This window comes from Vombatus ursinus, unplaced genomic scaffold (genome assembly GCF_900497805.2).
Source record: "Vombatus ursinus unplaced genomic scaffold, bare-nosed wombat genome assembly UNPS02009173.1, whole genome shotgun sequence".
NCBI classification, from domain to species: Eukaryota; Metazoa; Chordata; class Mammalia; order Diprotodontia; family Vombatidae; genus Vombatus; species Vombatus ursinus.
In genome coordinates this window covers 9056434-9080695 of record NW_020948951.1, presented here as the reverse complement: position 1 = coordinate 9080695, position 24262 = coordinate 9056434, and the positions used below count along the sequence as shown (strand labels likewise).

Genomic DNA, 24262 nt, shown 5'->3' with positions numbered 1-24262 from the left:
GTATGATGACCAGCTTTGACAAACTTAGCTCTTCTCAGCAATACAATGATCCAAGACAACTCCAAAAGACTCATGGTGGAAAATGCTATCCACATCGAGAAAGAACTATGGAGTCTGAATATAGATTGAAGCACACTATTTTCTCTTCTTTTTTTGTTTTTTCTTTCACAACATGACTAATCTAGAAATATGTTTAATATGATTGTACATGTATAGCCTATATCAGATTGCATGTTGTCTTGGGGAGGGAGAAAAAAATTTGGAACTCAAAAACCTTTTAAAAGTGAATGTTGAAAACTATCTTTACATGTAATTGGGGGAAAATAAAATATGATTGAATAGGGAAAAATAAAAAAAATTAATTGTATAATAATTAATAAAATTAATTTTAATAATTAAAAAAACCATAAAGTATAAGAAATAATTCAGTTAAAGACAGTTCTTTCCGCCAAGCTTGGATTTTCAATTAAAGACAAAACTTTCCATCAGTGATGGGTATAAAAAGCAGAATGGGATAACAAAGTTGAAAGCTGGACCCCAGCTGACTTATCCTTAGAGAAGCCTCCCTTTGGAAATTGGTCTAATTAAAGTCCAGCCTTAGACTGACCTGGACCCTGCCTCCCCTAGAGAATTGGAGCAGTTGTCCCTGGTCAGCCTGGCTGATGACTCAAGGTCAGCTGATACTCACTTATTCAACTCATCGAGGGTCTCCCTTGGGCCCACTTACAAGGATTAGGCCTCGAGTAAAGGTTGGAAGTCCATAAAATGAGCAGTTGCTGGGTGTGATGGCATATGCCTGCAATTCCTGCTACTGGGAAGGCTGTGGCTGGGAGCTGACCTTGGACGTTCTGAGCTGTGCAAGTTAAGCTGATTGGGCCTGAACTGGCCCAGCTCAGAAATGGAACTGATGGTCAACTCTCCTGTGACTACCAATAGTGAGGTTAGGTCTGTGAGTGGCTGCTACACTTCCAGCCTAGCTTAGAAGGGGAGACTCAGTCTAAAAATAAATAAATATGACGATAATGATGATGATGAGCGGTCTAGATAGGGCAGGCAGAGCTTTGCTCCAGAAACCCTGATTCACCAAAGTTAAGGGGCTCCTTACAAGCTTGGAAGGAATTAAACAACATCCTATACCATGGTACAGAGTAAAGTGAGGCCCTTATTTCACTGAGAAGTGGCACAAACTGCAACAAAACTTACAGATAACCAATACTACTTGGGAAGCTGGGACATCTCTTCACTATCCACAACCTTTGCCAGTTATGTGCTCTATTTGACATTCAAAGCCCTTCATGACCCAGTCCCCTCCTACCTTTCCAGTTTTCTTCTACCCTACTCTCTACCATGTACTCTTTGATCCAGTGACAATGGCTTCCTGGCTGTTCTAAGAACAAAATACTCCCATCTTTCGGATCCTGGCATTTTCCGTCTCCCATACCTGGAACACTCCCCTTCCTCTAACTACTGACCTCTCTGGCTTCCTTTTGTCATCCCCCATAAGATTATAAACTCCTTAGGGGCAGGAATTATCTTTTGCCTCTTTTTGTATCCTCAGTACATAGCACAGTACCTGGCACACAGTAGGAGTTTAATAAATGTTTATTGATTGGGAGGAATTTTGGAGACCACCCAGATGGAGATGAAGCTCAGTAACTTGCCCAGTCTCACAGCAAATGAACGACAGAAGCAGGGTTAGAGGCTAGGTCTCCTGGATCTCCATGGCAGTCCAATGTTCCTTCCACCACATTTTGTTACCTTCCCCATCAAGTACTGCCCCACAATGCACCCTGAAGTGCCTTCATTACATAGACTTCTGTGCTGTCAGGGATGTAAAGCTGGTTTCAAATGGCATTTCTTACACTATTCTACTCATCCTTCAGGGCCTAATTTAAAGCCTTCTTCGAATACTCCAACTGCAATTTCTCCTTTTCTTGGATCACCTAGAGTACTCCATGGCTGCAGCCTATAAAATAAATGATAAAACGTCTTTTGCTATTCAGTTTCACCTATGTTCCCTAACTAGATCATGAGGTCTACACAAACAGAGAAGCATGGCACAGTGAAAAGAACAAGGACTGGGAAATGGAAATATTGGTTCTGGTCCGTGTTTCAACACTAATTTGAACATCTTCGAGGCCTGGGTTCTTAACCTTTTTGTGTCAAACTCCTTGAGCAGTCTGTGGACCCCTCTTAGAACAGTGTTTTTAAATAACTGAAGGAAATACTAAGTTTCAGTTAGAGGTCAGTGAAAACAAAGATGCAGTATTTCCCCCTAACCCATCCAAACTCATGGACCCCCTGAAATCTGTCCATGGACTCCCTGGGGATCAGTGGACCCAGCTTAAGCCCTCTCCGAGGTCTCTTCCAGCACTGGCACTGTTTCGCCTGAGCCTTCTTTCAGCACTGACATTGTGCCTTTAAAGTCCTTCCTGCTCTGCCATTTCACATGTTCCCCTTTCCCTATACCCCCCGTAGTTCAGACCAGCAAAGGCCTGAGAATAAAAAAAGTCTTCAGTTAAACTGTGTTGATGCAGCAGATGTCGCCATCTGGGAAGTGAAGCTGCCACCTAGTGGCAGGGGAATGACCAGCAGCCTGAGTGCAGCAGACCAGAACTCCGACACGTGCTGGGGAAAGGGAACTCATGGAATCTTTACTCCAAAACTGCTTTTATTTAGCTGAAAGTAGTCCTGAAGAAACTTTGATATCAGGCTTAGGTACAAAGGAGGGTTTCAAAAAGGAAGAAGAACAATACCCTCATGTCCCACCCTCTTTCAGAGGCCACAGCTTGGGGACGGGAAACCCTACCGCCGGTAGCGGTAGCGCTTAAAGTGGAACCAGAGCTGGAAGATGCCATTGGCAAACTGACAGCGGAAGCCGTGCCGATGCGAATACTCCCACTCCCGGTTGACAATCTTGAAGGCAATGTCCTCGTAGGGGGGTCCGGCATGGAAGCGCAGGATAGCAAAGTCCTTGTTGTCCTGGCACGCCTCCAGGAAGTACTCCGGTGTGGAACGCTTGTCTATCAGGTCTGGGTAAAAGATGTTAAACTTGTAGCCTTGCACAATCTTTGGTGGGGGGTTGTCAAAGTCATAGTGGGTCTGATTGTACTTGTTCCACTCAAAGCCAGTGTGGACACGGTTGAAGAAGCGAGGCTTCCGGGGCCGGTATTTGTCCGCCCACAGATACGCTTTGCCTGTGAGGGGCATTTCCACACTGAACTGGGCCTCATCTGCCCCCATACCCTCCTTGGCCCGGCGGAAGAAGATGTCTTCTGCACTCTCACTGGCATCTCCTATGGCAAACAGAGGGTAGGCAAACGATTATGGGGCTTGCTCAAAGCCTGCATGTATGTTTTAAAACTGGGAAAGGGAAAGCTCGGCTTTTCTCTCTGCCCCCACACCTCTTACTTAATTACCAGGACACCCCTAACTATTTATACCCCTTTCTGTTGGAAGTATGTACGTCTTTGACTAATCAGCTAACCTCCCAAGCCTCTATCAAATTTTTCATAAAATCTGAATTTATTCCTGCCCCCTGTGTGGTCTGAAGGGTCCTGACTAGTGCCACCACCCAGAGAATGCACAGGCTAACACTACAAATTACAATCTCCCTATAATATACTGTCAGCTGGCGCAGAACTCCAATGGTTGTTGAGTTGTTTCTGTCATATCCAACTCGTCGTGACCCCACTCGGGGTTTTCTTGGCAGGGATACTGGAGGGGTTTGCCACTTCCTTCTCCGGGTCATTTTACAGATGAGGAAACTGAAGCAAACAGGGTGAAGTGACTTGCCCAGGGTCACACAGCTAGTGAGACTGAACTCAGGAAGAGGAGTCTTCCTGATTCCAGCCCTGGGCCCTCTCCACCCACTGTGACATCTAGAGGCCCACAAAACACCACAGCAATGCTTAATAAGAAACCGCCTAACACAACAGAGGTCAAAGGAGAGGAGAGAGGGAGAGAAAAAAAGAGAGGGAGACAGGACAGGACAGGAGAGGACAGGATCCCCTCAAGTTCAGAGGGGTGTCATGGAATGAAAAGTCTGGGACACGCTGCTACAAGTTCCCACTGGACTTAGCATTCACCAACTCTGTGGGCGACTCTGGGGACAGGCGTTATACAGGGGAAGGAGGCGAGCACTGGGAGGAAAGCTTGGGTTCTAAATCCTACCACTCAACAGCTGTTTGGCCACTTCTTCTTCCGGAAAATGGGGCACAAGCAGCTGGCTTCACATACCTGTGGCCTGCAGCTGCTGCCGGGAAAGCAACAGGCGCTGAAGATCCTCTTCTGACTCCACCACATGCGCGTCGAAGGGCAGCTCGTGGGTGCTGAGCAGCCTGGGGCTGTACTTGCCAGCGTCATAGTCATCCAGGCTCTGCTGGATCAAATCTTCCTCCATTAGCACGGCCTCCCCCTCACCCTCACCTTCCCCCTCCCCCTCGCCCTTGGCTCTGGCCTCCCCTTCAGCTTCTGGCTCCTCTGAGGCTCCTGAGGTGGAGGGCCCCACTTGGGCCTGACCTCGTTCTTCAGGCTCTGACCTGTGGACAGAAGGGAGAGACCCTTTGACCTGCAGGGAACTTCAAGGGACCAAGCTCTCTCTCACACAGACATCCTGGATGGTACTGCGGGAGGTGCCGCGACACAGTACCCCTCGTCCGGGCCTCAGGCTCTGGTGCAGGATGCTACAGAGCAGTCTGGGAAAGACTGTGGTCACTCTCCTTGTTGGCCCATGTGAAAGCTCCAAACTACCCCATCTCTCCTGAGTGACCCACTGGTCCATCACCTGGGGATTTCTCTGACCTCTGGAGCCTAGTTCTCTTCTTGGACTGGTCCCCCCCTCAGGGAAACGAATCCCCTACAGTCACTTCCTGTGGGAAGAGTCGGGGGGCTGGGATTAAGGCTCAGACTCTTCTCCTGGATGATGAACACAGTGACCTCCAGGTGGGGTGCACAAGTATTCATCCCTTTCAGGATTCCAAAGTCAAGGAGAGCCTTAGATGGAGATGGCACAAGACCATGACATCAGAGGTCAGGCATGGGCAGAGCAGAAATGAAGAATAAACCACAGGCGTCCCAATAACTCAGAGCTGATATTCTGACCATCTCGTGACCCCTTCCCTGCAGCCCAAGCCACGGGTGGTTGGTTGGATAAGCAGGGGAAAGGAGAAATAAGGCCTTTATGTACCCCACCTTCTCCTGCAGAAGACAAACCCTGTTGTCTTGGGGAATACGTACCTTTCGCTAGGAGATGATGGCTCTTTCTTGAGGATGGGGAACAGGGGTTCGCTCTCAACACCTTGCTCCTGTTTGAGCTTGTACAGTTTCTGCCGAAGTACATCCTGATGACGCTCACGGAGCCTGAAACACAGGAGGACAGAGGGTTACTCCTCTGCATCATCTGTGATGGACTTTTCTTCTGTTCAAAAGCTGTCCTGAGGAACTTTACATCCTCAGCTATGACTGAAAACAGTCCAGGGCCTATGCACAGGCAAAAAGAAAACCCAAGTCAGTGGGTCAGGAAGGCTACTGATGGCACAATTAGCTCAGGATGGAACAGGAGCCCCTTACTCAAGGCTCCTAGCATGCAGAGCAAAGTAAATTCAAATGCTAATTCAGCATCTAGTGTGCAAAAGAAGTCTGCGCTGGATACTAGGGGAAGATATCGTTTCAGTGAGCACAGTCCCCAATGGGGGATGAGACACAAATGTAGGTACGTGTAGTTATATATTCTAGTTCAGTGCATCAGAGAGGCACAGAGAAAGTGCTCTCAGAGGTCTGAAGAAACGGACCAGACAAGCTTGGGAGGCACTTTGTTTTTTTTTTTTCCTTTCTGGTGAAGCAATCGGGGTTAAGTGACTTGCCCAGGGTCACACAGCTAGTAAGTGTAAGGCATCTGAGGCTGGATTTGAACTCAGGTCCTCCTGACTCCTGGGCCGGTGCTCTATCCACTGCACCACGTAGCTGCCCCAGCTACCTTCATTGTGTCCTGGGTATGTGTCCTGGGAAGATGACCAACAGCTTTATCATTCATGTCAGATGACAGGATGGGGGCCAGGCACGACTGCCCTCTTCAAGTATTTAAAGGCCATCTCCTGGAAGAGGAATTGGACTCATTCCATTTGGCTGGAGAGGCCAGAATTAGAAACAATGGGTGGAAATTGCAGAGAGATTTCAGCACAATGTAAGGAAAATATTGCTAGCAATTAGAGCCCAGGCATGGGAGGCCAGGTCTCCCTGGAGGTCTTCAAGCAAAGCCTGGCTGCTCGTTCTCATTCAGCGCCAGATGACCACAGAGGAGATGCTGGGAGCTGCGCTTTACAGGACAGGCAGCAGATCAATAAGCAAAGAGGAGGGCACTCCAGATGTGGGGCAGCATGGCACCGAGTGGGTGGGTGGGGGGCAAGGAGTGGGGCAGCAAAGGCTCTGCTTAGAGCCCAATTTAGCTGGAACATCAAGTATCGGGGGGGGGAATAGTGTGGAATAAGGGATGGAAACCTGGTACGGTGGCACCAAATAGTGGAGGGCCTCAGATAGTGAGGCGGCCTGGTGCAGAGTGGAAAAGGCAAAGGCACTAGTCTCAGGTTTGAATCCCGGCTCAGCTACTTTCTGCCCAGCCGTGGGCAAATCACTTCTCCTTTCTGGGCCTCAGTTTCCTTATGTGTAAAATGAGGAGGTTAGGCCAGATTACCTCTGAGCTCTAATCTATGATTTAGACTAGTGGTTTGGGTTAAGCCAGATGGAGACATCATATCCCATCCCTGCAGTTCCAGCATGCTTTTCAAAGGATTTCAAAGCACTTTCATGCAAGACTGTCAATAATTATCTTGGAAGAAACTAAGAGATGCTACCTCTACTTGACTGATGTGGGAGAAGCTAGGTCTGAAGAAATTTGTCAGTGTTTTGCCCAAAGTCACAGAAGAATTTACCATGTTGTCCTCAGAGCCCTGCCCTGTACTCTGGCCCTCTCCCATTCCGCCCCAGCCCCTCACCTGGCTCTGGCCATGTGCGCCTTGAGTTGCTGCAACAGGCTCTCCCAGTAGCCAATATCCAGGTTGGGCCCCCCTGCCCGGATCTTGCCCTCGATGCCCTGGAAGATCACCTGGAGCTGATTGTAGGTCTTTCCTTTGAATACCGACTGCACATCAGAACTAACAGAGGCATTTACTCCTTCTCGACGCTCTCCTGTGGGGAGATTAGGAGAGAAACCTATCAGTAAACGAGCTGTGCTGCTTACCTACCCCACTAGTGGCACCATGGGATTCTTCTCTCCATGTATACAATGTTTCCCCATCCCTCCTCTACCAATGCCAGCCTCCTCAGTCCCACAAACATGGAAAGCTCTTCCTTCTTATCTTTGTCCATGGCCTAAAATCTGTCCTCCACAATTCCTGAGTCATCTGACTGGAACGAACATTCTGCCCACCTCTACAGTGACAAACACAATGGCTTGTTCTCAGGCCTTTCCATTCTTGACCTCATTCCAGCAAGACTCTGCTGACCACTCTTTCCTAATGAAGAGTCTCTCTTTTCTGGGCTCCTGCAACATTGCACTCTCTTGTCCTACTGGAAAGGCAGCTCCTTTTCTCTGCTGTCTTGGGACCTCTTTCTTCTCTCTACACTATGATTCTTGGTGATCTCATGAGTTTCCCATGAGCTGAACTACTATTTCTATTCAAATGACTCTCCATTCTATATATGCAGGTCCAGTGTTTCTTCTGAGTTTCAGTCATTGGACATTTTAAACTCAACATCACGCAGACACCTAGAATTCAAATGCCCAACACGACTCAGTGTTTTTGTGCTTTCCCCCTCTTCCTAACTTTCCTTTTTCTGTCAATGGTACCACCACTTCCCAGTAACCTAGGAGTCACCCTTGTTTCCTTTTCTTCAATCCCGAGATCCAATCAGTTTCCAAGTTTTCTTGAGTCTATCTCCCTAACATATAGGCACCACCTAATTCAGGCCCTTATCACTCATAGCCTGGGTTGCTGCACATGTCCCAATCAGTCTCTCCTGCCTAGTCTATCCTCTTCAAGCATAGGTCTGACCATGTCACTTTCCAGATTAAAAACAAAACAAAACAAAAAAAAAGCTCCATTATTATCTTATTGCCTCCAAGATAACATACAACCTCTTCTACACAACCAAGTTCTAGCTGATATTTCCAAGTTTATTACAAAAGATTACTGCCCTTCATAGAGTCTGTGCAGTTTCTCACACAAGACATCCCACCTTTTGGCACTGGGTCTTTGCATAGGTTGTCCCCTCATGTCTGAACTGACTCCCTCTTCACCTCTCTCTCTAACAATCCCCAAAGCCCAGTTCCAGCGCCACCTCCTGCAGAAAGGCCTCCTCCCATCCACCAGCTGCTAATGCCTCCTCCTGCCAAAACTGCCCGGCATTAACTCCATTAACTCCTTCTCCATCACATCTCAACTAAAGAGACAGTCACACTCTTGATCTTGTCATCGTGCACAAATGTTGCCCTTCCATGTTTTTGAACTCTCAAATTCCCTTATCTAATCACTACTCTTGTCATGACTTCACCTCCTCCTATGCCTTGCAACCCCAAACCCTGTTCTCCAAACTCACTTTGACCTCCAATCTCCTGCCAGGGGTGGAGATTCTTTTCATAAAAGGATTTGTTCTGGGAGGTTTGTATTCAGTCAAAGGGTCTCACTTGAGGACCTGGAGGGCCACATGTGGCCTCAGGGCTGCAAGTTCCCCACCGCCTGTAACTGAGAAAGTTCTCAGGCCATCACCTGCAGACCGACACTCTCCTCCCTTCTGCAACACCAAACCCTGCTCTTTGCCCTCACCATGACTTCTGATCCCTCGATCCCCTTAATACTTCCCTAGGCCACTACCTACACCCTTATCCTTTTCTCATCTTAGCCTCCCCATTCAACCAAAAATGCTCTCTTCAAATTTACTAACAATCTCTTAATTGCCAAATCTATTGGCCTTTTCTTAATCTTCATTCTTCCTGATCTTTCTGCAGATTCTGACACTGTCAGCCACCCTCTTCTTTCTAGGTTGATACTGCTCTATCCTGGTTTCCCTCCTACTTATGTGACTGCTCCCTCTTAGTTGGCTTTGCTGGATCTTCAATCAGGTCTGCTTACCATGGACATCCCACTGTTGAGGCTCCCAACCTAGGTATCATTCTCAACTCCTCCCTCACCTCCCACACCCAATCTATTGCCAAGATCTGTTGATTTTTTTTTTTTGCTTAGGCAGTTGGGGTTAAGTGACTTGCCTAAGGTCACACAGCTAATAAGTGTCAAGTGTTTGGCCTGAGGCTGGATTTGAACTCAGGTCCTCCTCACTTCAGGGCTGGTGCTCTATCCACTGCACCACCCATGTTGCTGCCCCAACATCTGCTGATTTTTACCTTCGTACTGTCTCTCATAGCTGCTCCCTTCTCTCCTCTAACACGGACACCTCCACAGCGCAAGGTCTCATCACCTCACGTCTGGACTACTGCAACCGCTTACTATTCGGTTTCCCTAACACAAGTCTCTCTCCACTCCAGTCTAATCTCCATGGAGCTGCCAAAATGGTCTTCCTAAAGCACAGGTCTGACCGTGTCACCCCCTTACTGAATAAACTCCAGTGGCTCCCTATCACCTTCAGGATCAAATATAAAATCTTCTCTTTTGCATTCAAAACCCTTCCAAATCTGGCCCCTTCACACATTTCCAGTATTCTTATACCTTCCTCCCCAACTATGTGTGGTGTGCCTCCTTGTATAACACACCCCACCTCAATTCTCAGCATTTTCCCTGGCTGGCCCCATGCCTCTATTCTCTCCCCCCTCATCTCTGCCTCCTGGCTTCCTTCAAGTCCCAGCTAAAATTCCACTTTCCAGGAAATTTTTCCTGATCTGCCTTAACTCTAGTGCCTTCCCTCTACTGATTCTCTCCAATTCTGCCTGTATATAGCTTGTGTGTACCTAGCTGTTTCCCTCTGTGAGCTTCTTGAAAGTAGGGACTATCTTTTGCTTTTCTTTGTATCCCCTACACTTAGCAGAATGTGTGGCTCTCTACATAGCAGGTACTTAATAAGCATTTATCGAATGGCTGCCTGACTTTGTATGCATTTTGAATTTATTGGTGTAAAAATTGTTTCCCTGATAGAATATATGTGCCTTAAGGGCAATGACTGATTCATTTTCTTTTTTTTTTTTCTGTCTTTGAATCCCTAGAGGCGAGTATAGCACCTGGCTCACAACAGACGCTCAATAAATGCTTGCTGATTAATCACTTCTTCCAGGAAGCCTTTCTTGACCTTTCCCTGTGCAGAGTACTCGATCTCATCCTCTTATGGGCTCATATAGTGCTGAGCACCATCTGTATCATTCATTTGGACACATTATTATTTGTACTCAGTAGATAGTCAAGATACATCTATTGTGGACATTTTGTGGGACTGAAGGTTTTAGAGCTGGAAGGTACCTTAGAAATCAATTAGTCAACCCCCTCTTTTTACAGGTGAGGAAACTGAGGGTCAGCAGGGCTAAGCAACTTACCCAAAGCCCCATAGGTAATGTGTAGCAGAGGCAGAATGAGAACACAGGTCCTCAGTCTCCAAAGTCATTGCTCACTGAACTTGAAGGGAAGACTCAAGTTCCAGCACGAGCTCCTCTGTTAATTAGTTATATCTTGATCAAACCACTTGACCTCTTTGGGACTCAGTGTCCTCATCTGTAGAGAGAGAGGGGACTGGACTAGATCTTTAAGAACGCTTCCAGTTCTCACAAGTCTATCAGTGTGAACTGTGAGCTCCTCGAGGGCAGAGACTCTCTTTTCCCTCTTTTTGAATCCCCAGTGCCTGGCACACAGCAGGCACTTAATAAATGTTTACTGAATGAACTGAGTGACTATCTATGAAGTGAATTCAGGATAAGACCTGTCCTAGTGGCTTCCCCCAGTGGCCACGAGAGAAACCGCATAAATGGGACCAATGCCATTTCAATGCTATTTTTCAGCTTAAAAATGTCAAGAGCTAGAAAGGACCTTAAAGATAATAGTGTGACCCCTTTGTTTTCATACTGGGGGGAGGAGGATCACAGCTCATACAGGGGAAGGGACTTTTCCAAGATCGTATCATAAACCTGGCAGTACTGGGATTGAAACCACGTTGCCGGCCTTCCTGGCCCAAGCTCTTTCTAATGCACCCTTGTTTAAAAAAACAAAACAACCCTGGGTAACCGTCTCCCTCCTACCATCCCGATGACCAAGACCAAATGATGGATCAGTGCCTTTAGGTATGGGGGCCCAACAGTTACCTGGCCCCTTTCCAGATGCCTCAAGCTTGCGGAGTTTGGAGATCTCATCCTCTGTAATGATGGTCATATCCCTCCAGAAATCTACATTCTTGCCCTGTTCCAATTCCATGTATACCTAAAATTGGAAGAGTAAAAAAAGCTTGTGATCCAGATTATGAAGAACTGCCAAACATTACCAAGGAGAGGGCTTACTCTGTCTAATCTTGGAAGAGTGAAGGGAAGCAGGTTTGTCGGGGAAAATCTTCCTGGAAGAAGTACGTATTCAGTTGGGTTTTGAAAGATGGGGAATTTTTGGAAAGGTGACAAGAGAAACAGTTTTCTAGGTTCACAGGACTGAGAACTGGAATGAACTTCAGAGATGATCTAGTTTGATCCTGCTACAGATAAGGAAACGGAGGCACAGAAACATTAAGTGACTTGCCAAAGTCTTTCAGACAGTAAGCAGAATCAGGACTTGTCTTCTGTCTCTAAATAGTGGGAGCAAAGGTGCAAAGAGACCATCCACCTGACCATCTATCTATCCATCCATCCATCCATTCATCCACTCATTCACAAATCAGCTGTTTATTAAAGGCTCAACATATGTATACAGTGCAGTGCTAGGCTGCAGGCAGGAGCTACAAAATTAGTACTTGTGTGTCCCTGTTTTGATGGGGCTCATAATCCAGCAAATAGGGTATGACCCAAATACGTATCAAGTGGTAAATATAATGCAAAACAGAATAGAAGAGATGGAAGAAAAGATCATTTCTCAATGGGGAGATCGATCTGGGGAGGCAGCATCTGAAGGGTAAAATCAAGGCAGAAACCAGAGGAAGGAGAGGGAGGGTGAGACATTCTAAATCTAGGGAATAAAGTTAGTAAAAGGGTGGAGGCAGGAGAGCACTACATATGGACGAGGGGCAGAGAAAGTGGCAGAGGGTGGGATCACAAGCAGGCCGAAGGAAAGCTGGGTGAACTACTCCCTGGCCTAGCGAGGAAAACTGCTACAAGAGGAAGGGCCCTGCTTGGGACTGAAGGTGGATACCTGTATATCCTCCAGGAGGTCTTCCATGTCTGAAACGGTGAGGCCATTGAGGAAGGTATAGGGCTCATGCATCTCCACAGCCAGGTCATCGTCCTCTGCACTTATGTACTTGGCTAGGAGGTCGATGGGCTTGGCTCGTCCATCCCTTATTCGAATTTTAGAACTGCAAACAGCAATGGAGTGAGTTAGCTTTTCACTGGTTATAGTGTAGGGGCTACAGAGTGTGGTATCTGGTTATGATCTGAGCTCTCAGTTTCCATGTGTGGCCATGGTAAGAGAGCCTGTGAGATTGATGGAGAAAGAAAGAAAAGTGGCCCACTGACCAAAGCCCACACCAATCCTTTCTAGCTGGGTGGTCAGAGACAAGTCACTCAACCTTGCTGGGCTGCAGTTCCCATCCTACAAAATGTACTAATGACTGTATCAGCTATCTCAGATGGATATTGTGAGCAAAGTACTTTGTTAACCTTAAAGCACCATAGCAATGTCGAGCTATTTATAGGGCTTACTAAGCTTAGTGTGTGGTCACAGCCATAATCTTCATGGGGTTCATAGACTGGTATCGAGCTGTGGGCAGACTGTACACAAGTTGGTCGATACTTGGGGCCAAAGTTCACGGGGGTGGATAAGTATCAGGCTATGTGCTCTACTTTCCCTGACTCCAGGAACTTACAAATTAATGAGAACTTGACTACCTAATAAATTATATTTAACCTTGAAGGAAGTACTTTTCACCACTGCAAAGACAGTATGGGGAAGGGGAGGGGGGGAGAGAAGGGCCTTTGGGTTTTTGCATCTTCTCCCAAATGGGTGAGAAAGTGTCCCTCGGCTCTGCAATTCTGGGCGAGATCCACACCTAGCTGAGCCCTCAAAGCACTCTCCTTGATGTTTCCTTTAATCCCTATTAGGCCTGTGTTCTTGATTAGCCTGGTGGTGGCCCTCTGTCTTCACTACCAGTACGCCTCAGCTGGCCTTGGAAATACTTGGATATCCTTGGTTCTCCTTGGCGAGGACAAAATCCCTCCTCTTTCCCCTAACTACTCAATAATGTTTTAATTTTGATGGGACAACTCCAGGAAGATAGAGATCAGCACTCAAAGCTATAGAGTCAGAGGGGATGTGTCTTAACTTCAGACATTTCTCCCTCCCGCCTGGACTCTCACGTCACCCCGTGCTGTCACAAGCGGCAGACACAGACGCACCGAAGTTTGGCCTGCTGAAGGTGGAAGTTGTCTTCCTGTTCCTCCCATGTTTTGAAGTGCTCTGCCTCCTTCTCCCTCTGCAGCATCTCCAGCTCTTGTTCACGCATGGCTTTCTCCCTCTCCCGCTCCAAGCGCAGCTGCTTCACCTGAGAAATTGAGGAGGAGCTGTCATGAGGGTGGGGTGGCGGAACCGAGGGGAGGAAACAAGCTATCCTCAGCAAGGAACTCCAAAAAGGGGGGAGGCCTGCGGGCCAGGAGATGGGGCTTGGCCCTGGCAGTGGCGCTCCTACCTTCTGCAATTCTAGTCGATTGTCCTCCTGGATTCTTTTGTTTCTCTCCTTCAGCTCCTTCTCTTCCAGGTGGCTGATGCCCTTCTTCTCCAGTGCCTGGAAAAGACACACCCATGACCCAGCTGAGTCTCAGTTCAGCGTCTGCGAAAGGTCTACACAACTACCTTGTGCAAATTCACTAGGAGAGAGTACAGCAATAAGGAGTGAGGGATCGTAATGTCCCCTCAGCTTTCTACTACACTACAAGGTAGTGAAGGTGAAGATTACTACAGTCGGCTGGTCATGGGACCAGAGCACTTAGAGTTGGAAGTGACCTTTGCTGATCAACTAAAGCAGCCCTCCCATTTTATAGAAGAGGAAACTTAAGGGCTTTTTAGTCTGTTCACTTATTTGTTTGAGGGTCTCACGCCCAAGCAAGTTTTAGGAATCCTGACGCTAAATTCAGTGTTCCTTCCATTATATCAGGGGTTCTTAACTTTTCTTGGGTCATGGGCCCGGGAAACCAAAATAATGTTTTTGATGCATGAAACACAAAGGTAACCAATTATATGTAAATGACGATAAAATGGTGTGACATTTTTTTCCCTTCCAAGTTCATGGGCCCTTTGAAATCTATCCACGGATTCCTCGGGGGTCTGGGAACACAAAGTTAAAAACCTCTAGGCTACACTGCACTGATTTCCTAAAAGAAGACTCCTTCATGAAACCTTCCTGAATTAATCAAAGGAGAACTAAGCACTCCCTGACCCCTAGACAGGAAATGCCTTGGTTCTTCTTCCCAATGGCTTCTGCTTCCATCTCCAGCTCATTCGTGCTCTGGGCCCAGTAACCAAATCAGCAGTGAGAGGGTGTGCCGTGTGTGTCAGCGCACTGCCCCTGTGTCAGGCAACTGTCCTCAGACCAAAGCTTCCACTCTCGGCCATCATTCTCTTATATGTGTTTTCTCCTACTAGGATGTAAGTTCCTTGAGGGCAGGGGTGCCTCTCTTTTAATATTTGTATCCCCAGTGCTTAGCACACAATAAATACTTAATAAATTTGCATTCACTGAAGTATCTTAAGGTCTGTTGTAGAGATGGTCAGGATTATTTTACTTGATAGAAACTAGGCTTACTGGACATTATAGGGAAGCTTCAACTTGATGTGAAGATAAACAACCAGAGCTATTTAGAAACATTATTGGAAGCTGTTAAGTAGAGATTGGATCTCTATTTGTTGGTTGGCATTACAGAGATGATCTATATGTCAGGGAGAGTTAGACTAGTTGATCTGAGATCCCCTTTGACTATGGGATCCTATGAACTGCGGGGAAAAAAAGGATGCAACAGATATCGTGAAGGAAGAATATAAAAAGTTGAGTGACTGACCAAATAGGCCAGGGCACAAGGAGGAGTCAAAAGACCAGAAATGAGCCAGCAAAGTACAGCAGGAAGAATCATGGACTGGGAGTCAAGAATTCTAGGCCCTAGTCTACCTTCTGTCAATGACTGGCAATGTGGTCTTGGAAAAGACATTTCTCATAAAATGTAAACTCCTGGAAGGCAAGGATTGTTTAATTTTTGTATTTGTGTCCCCTGGGCCTACTATAGTACCTGGCCCAGAGTAGGTGTCAAATAAATGCTTACTGATTGACTGGTTCCCCATTCTGAACCACAATTATCCTATTTGTTAAAACAGGTTATTAACTGTTATGATCTCGGGTCTCTGCTCATTGTATGATTTGCTATCCCTGCCCAGTTGCACTGTTACACATCCTGGGAAGGTTGCAGCCAAGCCCTCACCTTGTTCCATATGAATGTTCCTAGCAGGTTATTGTCTCCGAAGGGGTTGTCAGTATTGGTGTAGCCCATATACTCTTCACCCCAGCCCATCTTTTCTCTCTTCTTCCGTTCTTTGGCCTCCTTCTTTGCCAGTCTCCGGGCCCGTTTCTCCTCTGGTGTCTCAAAGGCCTTCATCAACTCTTCCTGCTGCTTTTTCTCTTCCTTTAGCCTCCGTCGCTCCTGGAGGCTCAATTTCTTGTCTAGGGCCTCTTGAGGGCTCTGAGAGCGGGGTGGTGAAGGGGATATAGAAGATGCTGAGGAGGTGGATGATCTGGAATCATGATGCCTCCTCCTGTGTGTGTTCCTGTGGCCCCTCTGTGGCTCACTTCCAGAATCTGACTGGGAAGGCTCCCGAGATCGGGGCCGTGGCTTTCTTGGGCTTCTACGGTTCCTTTCAGAGGTCTGATATTTCTTTGATTTCCTCCTATGTCGCTCTTCCTCAGAATCTGATCTGTGGAATAAATAAAAACATCTTTCATTATGAAAGATACCAAAGGTTTCATTATTAACTCTACATTAACTCTCAACTTGTAGATCCTGTGACATGAAGATAGCAGGGAGAGACTTCCCACAGGATCACAGATCAAAGCACGTCAGAGAGAACATGAAGAAAATTAAAGATCATCTAGTCGAACCTTATTATTTTATAGTTTAAAGTATAGGAATGGCAGATTCCTGGACAGAGGAACCTAACAACAGTGAATGTACATATTTCTTGCTTTCTCAATGGGTGGGGAAGAAACTGGAAGGAGGGAGAGAATTTGGAACTTAAAACTTAAAAAAAAAAGTTAAAAATAAATAATGAATTTATTATTATTATTCTTTTTTAAAAGGGTAAATGTACCTGTAATTATGAATATACGATCAAAAGAGCTTTACATTGAAAAGGTATGGGAAGAAAAAAAATTGACAATGTATGCCAGCAGTGTGGCCTAGTGGACAGCTCCAAACTTGGCCTCAGGAAGACCTAATTCCAACTCAGACTTTTTCTAGCCATGGGGCTCTGGGCAATTCATTTGACCAGAGCCTCAGATTCCTCATCTGTAAAATGAGGATAATAACAGCACCTCCCTTCAGAGGATTGCTGTGAGGATCAAATGGTATTATATATGTAAAGTGCTTTGCAAACCTTAAAATATGACTTAAAACTCAGCTATCATTATTATTATTCTTGTTATAGCCAGATACCACGGACAGCTACAATGCAGGAAAATGAATAGCAATTAAAAACACCCAGAAATTTTAGAGGAGACAAAATCCAAGAAAGGGGACAGCAATAAAATCCACAGCCTTGGGTGTCTTGGGTGCACAAAAATAACAGCAAAATAGAGATCCTAATGCAAGATGTCAAATTTGAACTAGGAAGTATGACTGAGATTTGGTGGAATGAGACTCATGCCTAGAATAGGGTTTTCAATGTATATACCTTATTCAAAAAGAAAAGGATTAGTAAAAGTGGGAGCAGAGCAGCACTGGACGTTAAGAAGATAAACTTATGAAAAATATAGGAACAAGAGGAAGCATGGCAAAGTATGTCTGGGCACAGATCTACACTGGCAAAAGCCAAAGAGATATTATCATTGCATATATTACAGACCACCCAGACAGAAAGGAAATAAACGTTTGGGTAAGAAGATCACAAGGTTGGCATAAAATCATGAGACAGATTGACGAGGGAGGGGGGCTTCAATTACCTGGATGTCTGTTACAGTTCTCTGCCCAAAGCAGGGTGGCTAACAATTTTGTGACTTGTCTTAATGATAACTTCAAAAAAAGTGGAGGCAATACTATTAAAGTGGTACAGAGGCAAGAGCACTGGCTTTGGAGTCCAAGGAGCTGGGTTCAAGTTCTGCCTCTGATGCTACCTGTGAGACAGCGGTCCAGTCCCTTATGGCCTCCCTTACAGCAGACAGGCAGGACACTACAAGGACAAAACGTCGTATACACTGTCAGACAAGGTTTCTGTATTGGTTGTTTTTGCTTAATTTTCTGTGTCACAAGAAGGGTTCAATGAAGGTAATGTGAAATGACAGGTGTAAAGATCAAAGACATCACCACAATTAAGAGTTTTTTAAAAGCAGTATTAGGAGGGGCAGGTAAGTGGTGCAGTAGATAGTGAAGTCAGGAGGACCTGAGTTCAAATCTGGTCTCAGACCAAACACTTGACACTTACCAGCTATGTGACCCTGGGCAAGTCACTTAACCCTAATTGCCTAAAAATAAAAAAAATTTTTAAAAAGCAGTATCAGGAAAAAGAGAATAATCAAAGAAATAGTAAGATGACTCTAATCAACGACAGACCAGGCAGTTAGTTGCTCAGCTCTCACTTTGCTTCTTTTCTCCACTCAGAAGAAGGACTAAAATGGCTCCCAGGCATTTGAAACTCAAGACAACAAGGAGGCAGTAAAAGAGTACCAACTGCCTACTCTTGATCAAGCTACCAAGCTCAGGTAAAAACTCTAACATGGAATACTGAAAGCCTGGCAGACATGACTGCTAGGTCACGGAGAGTGGAACACATACTGAAGGAACAAAGAAGGGCAGGTGCATTCCTGATTTTCACAAAAGGGAAGAGAGTAGTCTGCACACACTATTGGCCAGTGAGCTTGCCTCTGAGTCTTGGCAAAGTTCTAAGAAGGTACTTATTAACACTGGTGAACACATGAGTGCACTGGTAGATCAGGGCAATGCTGGTTTGCACAGATTTTAGAAAAACATTTGACAAAATATCTCATGCTATTCCTGTGGCTAAGATGGAGAGAAGTGGGCTCGACAGAGGTACAATTCAATGGATTTGGAACTGGATGCACAAACAGATCCAAAGAGTAGTCATTAACAGTGTGATGGGAACTTGGGAGGTTTCTAACCGAATTATTCAGAGACCTGGGCTCTGTCCTGTGTAGTTTATTAATGACTTGGATAAAGTTATAGGTGATGTACTTATCAAACCTGAAAATGTATTAGAAGGGTTAGTTAACAAACTGGATGACAAGTCAGAATCCAAAAAGATTCTGACAGTATAGAATGTTGGGTTGAATCAATTAAGTTGAAATTTAGTAAGAATACATATAAACTTACATTTGGGTTAGAAAAAAAATCATCTTCACAAGTACAAGATGGAGGAGGCATACTAGATTATTGTTTATCTGAAGGTCTCAGTAGACTGCAAATTCAGTGTGTCAACAGTGTGATATGGCTACCCTGAGAAGCACAGTGTCTAGGACTAAGGAGGAGCTAGTCCTTTTGTCCTCGGCCTTGGTTAGACCACAGCTGGAGTACTGGATTCAGTCATGGGCACCGCAGCTTAGGAAGAACACTGGTAGCTAGAGAACAGAGGAGGGCAACCAGGATGGTGAAGGGCCCTAAATCATGCCACATAAGAATCAGCTAAAGGAAATGGGGATGTTTAGCATGAAGGAGAGGAGACTTGGGACTGTCCTCACCGCTATCTTCCAAAACTTGAAAAACCTGACATATTTAAAGGAGATGAGATTTGTTCTACTTGGCTCCAGAGGGCAGAACTAGGAAAAATGGGTAGAAATCACAAGGAGACAAATGTCGACTTGATGTTAGGGAAAACTTTCTAAAGATCAGAGCTATCTTCTGCTACAGACCTTCAATGAAAGACTGGATGATGATTGCTCATCTGCTATGTTGAGTTCTTGTAGAGATATGAGTTGAACTCAGTGGTCCTTTCCAACATCCAGAGAGGGGAAGTCACTTGCCTGTCACAAAGTACGTCAGTGCCAAGGTCAGCAACAGAAGTCAAGTTTCTATACCTTCAGTTCGGTGATCCTACTATTGTACATATTTGAATAGGTTCAAAGAGGTTATTCTCCAAAATTTATTAGACAGGGATGGGGATAAAGACTGGACCTATGATTTCATTAGTCCAGGGGACTTCAAGATGAAGTGATTCTTTCCCTCTACCAATGCAGGTACCTTTTCTGAAGTCTTAGAGAACTACGGAGAGCACTGAAAATTTAAGTCACTTACCTAGGGTCACATAGCCAGTATTTGCTTGAGACTTGAACTCAGGTCTTCCTAGCTTCAAGGCTGGCTCTCTATCCACTACGCTTTTCTGCCTCTGTTAGATGACAATTTTCTTCCAAAGCAGTATGAATCAAGGTAAGATACTAAGTCAGAAGATTGCCTGGACTATACTCAATTTTGACTCATGTTCCCAGTTATCCCTGCAACAAACAACTTATCTCTCTGCCCTGTGTGTAAAACTCAATATCAGATATCAAAATATCATGGCTGAGATGATGCCTTGAACTAGGGGAGCCCTGATTTGAGAAGCCATAGTCCTGTCCTCAGGAAGCTGCCAGTCTGAAGGAGAGGGAACTAAGGGTGCTGCTGCCCTCTGGAAGTTCCAATTCTGAGGGAAAGATATAGTTCCTGCCCTAAGGGAACCTCAAATCTGAGAGAGGAGTCAAAGTCCTAAACTCAGAGGAATCATGATCATACCTGAACCTTAGAAATTTAACTTTGTAGGGGAAGAAGTCACAATAAGAAATGGAAGTGATACAACAAGAGATTAATAAAAAAAGGAATTTTAAAAAGCTAGTCCTTTAAACTCAAGCAGCCTTGGGTATGCAAATGATTACAGTTGCATAACCTATTTTCAGAGATTAGTAACAGGATATTTTTATTTTCTTTCCTGAAAGATTTCCTAGGTTGCTCAGTAAAGCGTTTTCTGAAATAAAAAAAAAATAATTTGACGACTATGTGGAGGATGGATGAGAGAGGAGGGAGAAATTGGAAGTAAAATTAATTAGGAGGCTGTTGCAGTAATGTGGTAAGAGTCTGAATTATGATGCTACCTGAATAACTGGAGAAAGCAGGACAGATGTAAGACATGCCAGGGAGGTGGAACTAATAATATTTAGCAATAACTGGATATGGAGGGAGGAGGAAGGAACGGTTAAGGATAACTCCAAGGTTGTGAACTAGGGTGAAACGAAGGATTAAACCCAAAGAAACAGGAACAGGTTAGTCAGGGAAAGCTGTGGGTTTGGGGCAACAGATGAGTTCACATTTGGATACGATGAGTTCACGAGGCCTGTGGACTCTCCAGGTGAGTGTCCAGCTGACAGGTGACAACACAAGAATGAAATTCAGGGCAGAGAGCAGGGCTGGATGTAGAGATCTGCGAGTCACAGAATCATAGATTTAGAGCTGAAAGGGACTTCTGAGGTCATCTAGTCAAATCCTTTAACTTTACAGATGAGGAAACTGAGATTCAAGGAGGTCAAGAGGCTGATCCATGGGGAAGGTGAAATTTGAACTCATGTCCTTTGACCCTGAGCCAGTGCTCTTTCCATTGTACCATGGAGCCTCCAAAAATATTGTTTGCATTGGGTCCTTTGAGGTTCCATTCAAACCCAGGAGAAGTGACATCTACTTGGTGATGATGAGGAAGGAGAAATAGTTATGTTCAGGTATTTGAAAGGCTGTTAATATGGAGGACTGATCAGACTTTTACTGACTAGTGAGGGACTGAAGCAATGGATAGAAAGTGCAGAGGCAAACTGAGGCTTTCCATTAACTTCCTGACTATCAAAGCTGTCCAAAAAAAGTTATAGGCCACCTCTGGAGGTGGATAGCTTCCCTTCACCGGCCTTCAAGCAGAGGCTTGACAGTCACTGTCTTGCTTGTTGTAGAAGGGAATTCACGTTCAGGTACTTTAGGTGTTACATTAGGTGGCCTCTGGGTCTCTTCCAACTCTGAGACTGTGTGAACCCATGAGAGCTAATGAGGTCACAGGGAGAGAAGTGGAGGGCACTCACTGAAAAGGAGAGAGTACTTGCAAAGTGGAAGTCTTGTATGTGTTGCCTGTTATTATTAATAGCAGCTAGTATATACAGTCATTAAGGGCGGTGGAGCGACTTACAGATACTATCTCATTTGATCCTCACGACAATCCTGGGAAGTACGTATCACCCCCATTTTACAGTTGAGGAAACTGAGGCAGAGAGACTTTGGTGAAGTGACTCGTCCAGGGTTAAAAAGCTAGCGTCTGCGGCCGGATTCAAATCCAAGTTAGAGCTCTAACCACTGCGACTCAGGTCGCCTAAGCGTGATGGGGGCGAGGGTCTGGCAGCGCAGACACACCCACCCACCCACAAACCCACACCTACTAAGGGCCGACCCATGTCCTCACGCTGAGAGCAGACCACACTGGACCACACCAGACACACCACACCCACGCCCACACCCACACCCACACGGAGGGCAGACCTCCGTGACCCAGCCCCTAGGGGTCTCCTCACCCCGCTCTCCGCTCCCGGCTGCGCTCCCTGCTCCGTCGTCGCCGCCTCTTTCGCCCCTCGCTGTTCTCGCGTCGCCGCCGTCCATCGCGACTGCGGCTCCAGCTCCGGCTCCGGCTCCGGCTCCGGCTTCTGCTCCATCGCCGCCTCCGGCTTCTGGAGCCGGGGGAGCGCGAACGTGAACACGAACGAGACAGCGAGCGAGACTCCCGGCCCCGACCCATCCGCCAACCGGGATACAACCGCTAGCCCCGCGCGCCTCAGAGGAGGAAGGCCCCGGGCTGGGGAGGGCCTTCTGCTCTGCCGGCGCAGGGTGGGGCTGCTTTAGGCAGAGCCAGTTTGCTTAAAATAAACAAACAAACAAATGAATAAATACTACACCCCAAAGCTGCCTCCAAAAAAGCAGAACTACCCCTTCCCCTTTCTCCACCTCCAACTGGTCTCCATTTTTCCCTAGTAAGGGCAGGCGTGGCCCAGGCCGCCTTCTCTTTGTGGTCCACTTTCCTCAGGCATTCTTTAGAACAGCTCTAGCTCCGTGCTTCCTTTATGCCAGAGGCCCGGCGGAGCGGTCCATTGGAGGATGACAACACGGAAGTGACGTCACGAGAGGCGGGGTCCTGGGGAATAGCTTGGGTGACAGTTTCGCGCAGCCCTTGGTGGACGAGTTTCTCCGTCTCTTGCAGCTCTTAGCGTTTCCCGTGGGTTGTTACCTTTTTTCTCTGAAACAAACTTATATTTTCCTATAAAGCCATTTCTCCACGCTTCCCAATCAATCAACGAGCATTCATTAAGCGCCTACTGTGTGCCAGATTCTGTGTTAAGGGCTGGGGGTAGAAAGCAAAAACGGTCCAGTGCCTGCATTCATTCTCACACGGAAGACTGCGTGCGCATGTAAAGGTTTGTTCGCACGGTCTTCCAAGCAGAGAACTGGTGATGGGGGTGGGCGGGAGGGAGTATCATGTAGAAGGCGCGTTTGTGTTGAGTCTTGTAAGAAGACCAGGGATTTCGAGGGGTGGGGGTGGGGAGTGCATTCTAGGCAGAAGAGACAGTGCAAAAGCTCGGAGTGGGGAAATGCAGTATTGAGCACGTGGAGCAGCCTGAAGGCCGGTTCATTCCCATCATAGAGTGCGTGGAGGCTGGAACCGTAGGAAGGGGCCCTGCTGTGAACAACTTTGAATGTAAAACAGGGCTTTTTCTCCATTGGATTGTGAGTTCCTTGGAGGCAGGGACTGTTAGCTCCTTTCTTCGACTCTCCGGCGTTTAGGCACGTTGCTTTGGACGTATTATCTATCATTATTAGCTGTTATTATTCTTGACCTGATATTTTGTCCTGTGGGTAGTAGGAAGCCACTGGAGTTTGTTGGGGGGAGAGGATGAGAAGAGAGGGTAATACAGTCAGGCCTGCGGCTCATGAAAATGATTTTGGAGACTTTTGACTGGGAGGCCAATTTAGGAGGCTATTTTAATAGTCTGAGTTAGGAGTGATGAAGTGTAGAGGGCGTTCGTTTCCATCTAGTGACGCAGGTTTTCAGCCTGAGTCTTGTTCTCAGCTCTTCCTTTTTCCTCCACCCTCCATACCTAATCAATTGCCAAGGGGTATTGATTTTTCCACGGTCTCTCTTGGCATCCATTCCTTTCTCTCCAATCATATGGCCACCACTCTAGTTCTGGCCCTCATCTGTTCTCACCTGTACTACTTCAATAGTCTTCTTGCTTCCATCCCTCCCTTTTCTAATCCGTTTTCCACTTAGCCAGAATAGTCTTCCTAAAGCACAGGTCAGTTTCCTGTTAAAAAATCTTACTGGCTCTCTGTTCCTTCTAGGATAAAATACCAACATCTTCACTTTGGTACTTAAATCCCTCTGCTGTCCATTTCTAACCTGCTTTCTAGACCAGTTTCACATTACTCCCCTTCATGCATACATTCCCACCAAACTGTTTCCTAAACTTAGCATTGCCTCTCCCAACTTTGCATAGTCTGTTCTCTCAAGGCTGATGTTCACTCTTTGCTTTGTAGGGATTCTTAGCGTTCTACAGGAAGCCTTTTCAGATTCCCTATCTAGTGCCGTCCCTCTTTGGATCATTTGCATTTTTTCCTGTTTATATCTTGTATGTATATAGTTATTTGTATGTTGTCTTCCCCATTAAACTGAGCTTCTTGAGGGAAGGGACTGTCTTTTGCCTTTCTTTGTATCCCTAGCACAGTTCTTGACACACAGTAGTCACTTGATATATGTTTATTGACTGACTTAGTATCTTTTGAGGCTCAACTCAGGGTTCGCTTCACATGGGAAGCCTTTCCTAATCCCCCTGTAGTTAGCATTCTCTCCTAAGTGGGGCAATGGTTAAAACTGGGCCT

At 46.2% G+C, this 24262-nt stretch overlaps 1 protein-coding gene across 1 annotated transcript; it reads right to left on the bottom strand.

Moving 5' to 3' along the window:
• Positions 1 to 1586: 1586 nt before the first annotated feature.
• CACTIN (cactin, spliceosome C complex subunit) lies at positions 1587 to 22403 on the bottom strand. Its single transcript, XM_027851213.1, has 11 exons — positions 22334 to 22403; positions 21907 to 22245; positions 15593 to 16082; positions 13813 to 13908; positions 13523 to 13668; positions 12321 to 12483; positions 11294 to 11408; positions 6993 to 7185; positions 5239 to 5361; positions 4240 to 4541; positions 1587 to 3296 (listed from the first exon to the last, which is right to left on the bottom strand). The coding sequence occupies exons 2-11, from the start codon at positions 22125 to 22127 to the stop codon at positions 2806 to 2808; spliced, it is 2340 nt and encodes a 779-aa protein (XP_027707014.1). The 5' UTR covers positions 22128 to 22245; positions 22334 to 22403; the 3' UTR covers positions 1587 to 2805.
• Positions 22404 to 24262: the final 1859 nt, after the last annotated feature.

Coding starts and splice junctions, on each gene's coding strand:
- CACTIN (XM_027851213.1), bottom strand. CDS start 22,127: ATGGGTCGGGGCCGGGAGTCTCGCTCGCTGTCTCGTTCGTGTTCACGT. Junction 12,484..13,522: donor CTTCAGCAGGCCAAACTTCG/GTGCGTCTGTGT, acceptor TGCTGTTTGCAG/TTCTAAAATTCGAATAAGGG. Junction 5,362..6,992: donor GCGCACATGGCCAGAGCCAG/GTGAGGGGCTGG, acceptor CCTGTGTTTCAG/GCTCCGTGAGCGTCATCAGG.